General features: G+C 54.1%; 1 protein-coding gene across 1 annotated transcript in view; it reads left to right on the top strand.

Annotated features, from left to right (window-relative positions):
- MOK (MOK protein kinase) overlaps nt 1–6,982 on the top strand; it is a 33,322-nt gene that overhangs the window by 15,213 nt on the left and 11,127 nt on the right. Inside the window, exons 3-4 of the mRNA XM_045288042.1 lie at nt 1,552–1,641; nt 2,581–2,651. Coding sequence (XP_045143977.1) covers nt 1,552–1,641; nt 2,581–2,651 — 161 coding nt within the window. The remainder of the gene's footprint in view (nt 1–1,551; nt 1,642–2,580; nt 2,652–6,982) is intronic.

Genomic DNA, 6,982 nt, shown 5'->3' with positions numbered 1-6,982 from the left:
AGATGGGTAGGGAGGTAGGTAAGTAGGTAGATAGGGAGGGAGGGAGGGAGGGAAGTAGGGAGGAAGGGAGGGAGGTAGGTAGGGCAGGAGAACTTGGGTTCTCTGGAGGGGTTAGCCATTGCTGGCAGAGAGGCCGATGGTGGCTCTCACTGGCTGCCCTGGAGGGCGGCTCAGCCTTTTCCTCTAGAGCAGCCTCTTCAAGAGGCCCTTTGTCTGCTCCTTACACCCTGCATGCTTATGAGCCAGGCACCGGCTGTGACCTGGCATTCCCTCCAAGTAATGAGCAGGCCCAGTGGTAGCTGTTAAACTTTTCAGCAAGAAGGACAAAGCCAAGTTGGGTTTTTTTTTGTTTTTGTTTTTTCAAATATCAAAGGAACAGAAACCCTGCACCATTCAAAAGGTGAAAAAACATCCAAATTCTTCCATCTTAACGTGCATGGAGCCAGGGTTTGGGGGGTGTCGATCTTGATCTCAGACTCAGTATGAGAACGGTTTCTCCAATCAGACAGCGAGGGTAGAAGAGCTCATCAAGTCCAAGTGTGGTGGCCCCACTGGAGACCCAGCTGCAAGTTCCCCTTGTCTCCATGGGCTGGGTGCTCTGAGGAGACACCTGTGGAGATGGAAACTCAGAGACGTGGTCTGGCTTGACCCAGGTCACTCTGGGTCAGTCGGTGGCAGAGCCAAGTTTGAATCCCAATGTCTTGACCACCCAGAGCATCGGACTCAGCGGCTCTGAGATTGCTGGCCCCTCCTCCATTCCTCTGGCCTCGGTTCGGTTTGCATTCTCTTTATCTTTTTCCCTTTAAAGGAATCATGACAGAATCAGGTGCCCCAGGGTACGGAGGACCCTGTATCAAAGAACAACACCCCCCCCCAAGCCCCCACCTCTGACAAGCCCACCACAAAATCCCAAGTAGCCAGGATAGGACTGGGAGCAGCAGGGGGCAATGCCTCTACCCCTTCGAGAGGGGCCCAGAATCCTCATCCAGCACCTGCTGAACAGGTCAGGGGAAGATGCACTGAGAGACCTTGGGAGGACCATCACCTGTTGTTTGGTCAAGAGACAAGAGATAGACAAAGCAAAGCCTATGGGGCTGCATGCTGCACAGAGAGCCTCAGACGTGTGGGGCCCTGGGGCTGCTGCCCTGGTGGCACAGTGGTTATGCATTGAGCTGCTAACCTCAAGCAGCAATTTCCAGAGCACACAACAGGAAACTGTTCAGTAAAGGATCCTGGGTGGCAGCCCTTTGAGGGAGATGCTTAATGCATCTGGAGAAGTCCCCCTGTGTAACTCCTGGACAACCTGGTGTCGGTGGGTGTGCTGGCGGGGTTGAAAGTGCCCATCCACCTGAACAACGGCTCCTCCTTACCAGGTGCCCCTGAGGATCACAGCAGCCACCAAGGTGTGGGTGCACTGGAAATGTCCAGTAGGTGGTGGTCTTCAGTAATAGTGTATGCCATCATAGCCCAAACATGGCTATAATTTGATAACCCTAATCCCAAAGTTGCGCTAATGGGTACATTCGTTATTTATTTCTCACTACAAAACAGTATTGAGCAAGTGAACAACCTGCGAGAAATCCAAGCCCTGAGGCGCCTGAATCCGCATCCAAATATCCTTCCGCTGCACGAAGTTATCTTGTAAGTCGTTAGTTTGTAAGTTATTTGTAAGTATTTCTCAGGGCCTGGAAACCCATCCGCCTCTGAGGAGGACGATGGTGTCTCTTCCTAAAGCAGGAAACCAGGGGCAGCCTGCTAAATATTTGCTCTGAGAGAGCCCGACTTTCCATTTCCCCTCAGTCTGGGCCAGGGGAGGCAGAGCCGCAGCTTGTACAGTGAGGAGGATGTCCTCTGGTCTCAGGGGACCTCCTAACAGCCCCAAAGCACAGCAGGACCCCGAGGCTCTAGAAGGCTCCAGGACAGGGGAGACATGGGGAGACATGGGGAGACATGGGAGACATGGGGAGACATGGGGAGACATGGGAGACATGGGGAGACATGGGCTCCCCTGCTCAGGTCCCCTCCTCCAAGACTCCTTCAAGGCGGGAGCAGCTGGGGTGCTGGGGAAGCCCTAGAGTATGGGGCTCAGGCAGCACTCTGTGAACAGGGGCTTCCACCCCCTCTCCCCCCACCCCCATCAATCGGTTTTTCATCTTTTACACACACACACACACACACACACACACACACACACACTCATAGTCATCCTAAATCACACGCCAGTCATTTAGGTAAATTGAAAAACCAAAAGGTGCCGCCTCAGAGCACGAACGAAAGGTTGTGTTCAGCCTCATTTCTTCGTTCCGTGGATAGCTGTGTCTCTTGAAAGACGCGTGTCTGTAAAGCGGAGCAGCAGCAGTAGCTGTCAGCACGTTTGCTTGCAGCAGGGCTTTACTATTATTTCAAGTGAGTCGACCTTAAATGCTGACTTCAATACAAAGACAGCTTCACTCATGCCACTGAGGTGGGTGGGGGTGGTGGGGGGCTTCTCTTTACCCAAAATGTTTAGGGAGGGGCTGGCTGTCTGGGTGCAAGTCTGACTGCGACGGGAACCATGTTGAAACCTGCCTTCTTCTTCAGCGACAGGCATTCCGGTTCTCTTGCGCTCGTGTGTGAACTTATGGACATGAATATTTATGAGCTCATTCGAGGTACGTCAATCACTTGGCAGCTAGCTGAAAACCCTTTTGCAATGCTTGCCCTTCACAGAGGCTCTTCTTCGTTCTCAGACTTCTCTGTGCCCCTGGGCTGGTAGTGACACACTTCTGGGAGTTACCTACGGCTGAGTGGCTCCCCACAGCGTCACTAGGAGGAGGGGCTTTCTGGAAGCCCCGTCTGGTCAGAGCAAAGCTACCGAAGAGAAGTGGAGGCACAGGCCCTCAGGCAGTTGGTGGGGGCAGGGGGGCCACTAGGGCGGCCATGGGTGTCAGGGTCAGAGGAAGCCATGGCTGTGGGTGTGAGGAACTGACTGAGGTGGGCACTGAGGGCCTCCATGAGTATGAGGGTCAGAAGGGGTGCTCAGGCCATGCCATGGGTGTCAAGGTCAGAGGGAGGTGCTGAAGGAGGCTGTGTGGGGGCACAAGAAGCTGAGAGGGCTCTGGAGGGCAGCCCTGGGTGGGAGGGTCAGAGCGGGGTGCTCAGGGTAAGGAGTTGATGAAGGTGGGCACTGAGGGTCAGGGGGTTGCTGAGGGCAGCTATGCAGTAGGTATGAGTGGCTGAGGTGGCTACAGAAGGGAGATTTGGGTGAGAAACGGCTGAGTGTGGTCCTAAGGACGGCGTGAATGGCACCTGCCATTACAGGGTACCTCCCTCACTGTAAACACCCTGCCCCGTCCACCTGAGGACCACGCCCCTCCTGGGTTCTGCTGGGTTCACCAGGCTCTTCTGCACCTCCAAATTCCCCGACATTCCTTGAGAGAGGGCACACCCTCTTGCTGACTCCCGATACCCTTGGGAGCTCTTGCCTCGTTCCTTGATTGATTTTGAACAACAGAGCATGTTTGCCTGAAACAGCCTCATCAGAACTGCTGTGGGCTGAGCGTAGAGGTGGCCTGGGTGACCCAGCACAGAGGTGGGGACGCTGGCTCGGGGGCCCCCAACCTGTGGTTGCAAGTGTCACACATCAGGCAAGGGAGCCTTTGTGGGTCTCTGAAAAAGCCAACCCTGACGCATCACAGTTTAAAGATGGCCGAGAACCTGCCATCTATCAGTCACCCGCCCCGAGGCCAGGCGAGTGATTCCCAGTGGGTGACTTTGGACAGAGTGTGGGGACAGCTTCTTCACAGATTGTTCACCAGGGCCGCTGTGTCTCCCACAATTCAGGCCAAGCCGAGGGGGCACTCGTCCTGTGGGGAGCTAGTCGGGCGCACGTCGCCGGCACTGCACATCCTTCGAAGGGGCCAAATAACATCATTCTTTCTGAGGTGGGGCAGTAGGGAAGGCCCTTGATCTCAAAATTAACGTATGCATACTTTATACGTGATTTGAAGTAGGTCTCAGTGACTTGCTAATAAAACAAAAGGTCTTAAGAAGACAAGTTTTCAACGTCCACGGAAGTTGATGCATATAAAGTAGGCCAAAAAAATCCCGCATCTTCTCCCTGGGGAAACAGGAGATGACCGTCTCTCTGGGACTGTGTGGTGTTACTTGTAACTCGCGACCCGTGTGCGCTGTGTTTGTAGGTAAGCGCCGTACTCAGGAACCGGTTCCATCTCATGTTAGCTCCAGTTCTGACAAACGTAGTTCTTTGGTTTCTTTGTCAAAGACTGATCAAAACCAGAACCGGTAGATAGAAAGGGGGCTTCTAGACCCTAGCCCTCCAGCCACAGCAGAGTGTGGGCGATGAGACTGAATCTATGTATGCATATGGAGCGCTGGTGGTGCAGTGATCACGCGATGCGCTGCGATCCCCCAGGTCAGCAGTTTGAAACCACCAGCCACTCAGTGGGAGAAAGAGGGAACTTTCTACTCCTGTGAGGAGTGACAGTCTCCGAAACCCACAGGGGCCTTTCTGGCCTGTCCTACAGGGGCCCTGTGAGTTGGCAGTGAGTGAGATCTCTCTGTCTATCTCAAGAGCGTTCTAGACAAACAGCAGCTGGCACCCAGATACCACCCCCACAACAAACCGGAGAAGTGTGTGCTTTCAAGAGTCCTATTTAAGACGGCGACGGTAGGAAGTTTTATGTTTTAAGAGCAAAAGCCTCATTCGTCCATAACTGTCCCTGAGTAGCAATCTGTCGTGTCTCCCTTGTTGCTGTTGCTCCCGGCCGTCAAGTGGGCGCCGACTCAGTGACCCTGAGTGCAACAGAGCGAAACACTGCCCGGTCCTGCTGAGCCCGCTGTGCCAGTGCCTTAGACGGGGCAAATGAGGAGTGACTGTGATCAGATTTCCAAAGACATCAGGGCTGCTGTGGGCTCTGCCCTCTGCCCACGTGTGTGTAACAGTGCAATACCAACAAGGGGCGCTCACTCCTAAGCAGCATTCGCACTATTTGCACAGTCCTTTGAACGGTGAGCAGACATTCCACCCTTTATTCGGCAGCATGGTTTCCTTGAGGTTAGTAACAATCCTCTCATTGTAAGAGGCGTCACTTTTACTGCGGGTGTTGGGTGTCTCTTAGCTTTCCTACTTTTGCTTCCTGAGTTGTGGTAACTTAAAACTCACAGGGAGGGGAGCATTTCGGCAAGAGGCTGTGTGTTTAGACATTTGAGAAGCTCTGTTTGGAAAGAAAGAGCGTTCGTTTCCGGAAGCCAGGGAGTTGGGAGAATTGGAGGAATGGAAGCCATTTCTCTTACTCCGTAAGGGCTGAGTGCCATCCGGATCAGGCTCGGGGCTCAGTGTGGGCACTTTAAGATACTGGCCAGGGTAAGGGGCATCCTAGTGTTAGAAATGTTGCAATGAGGACAGCATGCTGGCCGCGATCGTAAGGTGTTTATGATTCCAGGTTTCACAGATGTTAACGTCGCTGGTAATCTGCCGTACATTTCACCTTGGTGACATAGTGGTTGCGTGTTGGGCTGCTAGACCATGAGGTCAGCAGTTCGAAACCACCAGCCGCTCCTCAGGAGAAAAACATGGCTAACTGCTCTCACGGAGTTACAGTGTCAGACACCCATGAGGGCCGTTCTCCCCTGTTCTGTCCACTCTCTCTGCGTCAGAATGTGTCCGTGGCAGTGAGTTTGATTTTTAACCGCCTTCAGCTTCCACTCGCCTTGACCTCGTTGTATGAACTAGTCACACGTCTGCTCAGAACAACCCTATCGGGTCTCACAAAGGCCCAGCAGCTAGATCCTGCTATGACAGGAAAAAACTCAGGGCACAAAAGGAATAATCACTCATCTGAGGTCATACACTTGCTGAGCGGTAGGACTGGGGTTTGAACTCAGGCTGTGTTGGTTGGCACTGTTGTCGCCACCTCTGTCCGAGTCTTGGGGGGGTTAAGTGGAGATGGCAGTGGTGGCTGTCAGTAAATGCCAAAGCCAGAATCGACCCTCAACGCCGACTCTCTCTCCCGGCCCCCTGAGCCCCAGCACAGTGTTGTCCACGGACTTGGTGTTTATCTGCTCCTGTGGACGCTGATGGTACTGACCAGCCAAACGCTGATTCAGTCACTGAAGCTCAGGCTCCCAGAACAGGCAGCAAATCGCTTGGCTTCAATGAGCAGTTCCCTAGATCATTAGAATGTTACACAGTACTCTTAAATACGAAGCGATGCGATGATGATTAAATAAAGGAATGTTCCCCGGTCTGCCCCTCTGAGGCCCAGCAGAGAGCAAGGGAGGAGCCCATGAGGTTTCCAGAAACGTCCGCGTTCCCCTTCCAGCATGATGGCGTGTGAGCTCACAGAGCGGCTCACAACTTCTTGCAGCGTCTGGAAAGGACCAGGGGCACAGGGAGAGTAGCGGCACAGGGGGTCAGGACAGTCCACTAAACAAGCGAAGAGAACAGAACAAGCTAGTCCGCGGAAACGGGACTCCTGGGGCCCACCGTAAGAGATGACCGCCAACCAGATCCGCGCTCTCGCTGCCCCGGGGCCAGAAGCCCTGGAATCAGCAAAGTTGGTTCCTTCGGGAAGCTTCTGAGGAGGGCTCTGCTACACGCCTTGCCCTTGGCCGCCCAGGCAGCCCAGGTGTGTGGAGTCAGGGTTACGGTCTCGGCCATGTGTCCGTCGCTCAGGCTGTGTGTCTTTCCCTCTTCTTAAGGGGACACAGGTCTTCCTGGAAGTAGGGACCTGCCTTCTTCCAACAAGGCCTCACACCCCCCCCCCGGGGACCCAATCCAATCTGCAGCACCCAGTGAGAAATAAGAGGGTCTGTGGTATTTGGACCCAGACCCGCTGCCTCCCTGTCCCCGCCCAGCTCAGCAAGAGAAAGGTCCATTCCATATGGATACAGCCACTAATACAGGCGCCCCACTCCCAGCATTTCTGAGTCAAGGGGATTCCTTCTCAGGAGTTTCTCATTCTGCCGCCCAGCCCCCACC

This window comes from Echinops telfairi, unplaced genomic scaffold, assembly GCF_000313985.2.
Source record: "Echinops telfairi isolate 266 unplaced genomic scaffold, ASM31398v2 ScPeMD7_18;HRSCAF=68, whole genome shotgun sequence".
Classification (NCBI taxonomy): domain Eukaryota; kingdom Metazoa; phylum Chordata; class Mammalia; order Afrosoricida; family Tenrecidae; genus Echinops; species Echinops telfairi.
The sequence above is the reverse complement of the archived record's forward strand: the minus strand, read 5'-3'. Positions and strand labels throughout refer to the sequence as shown.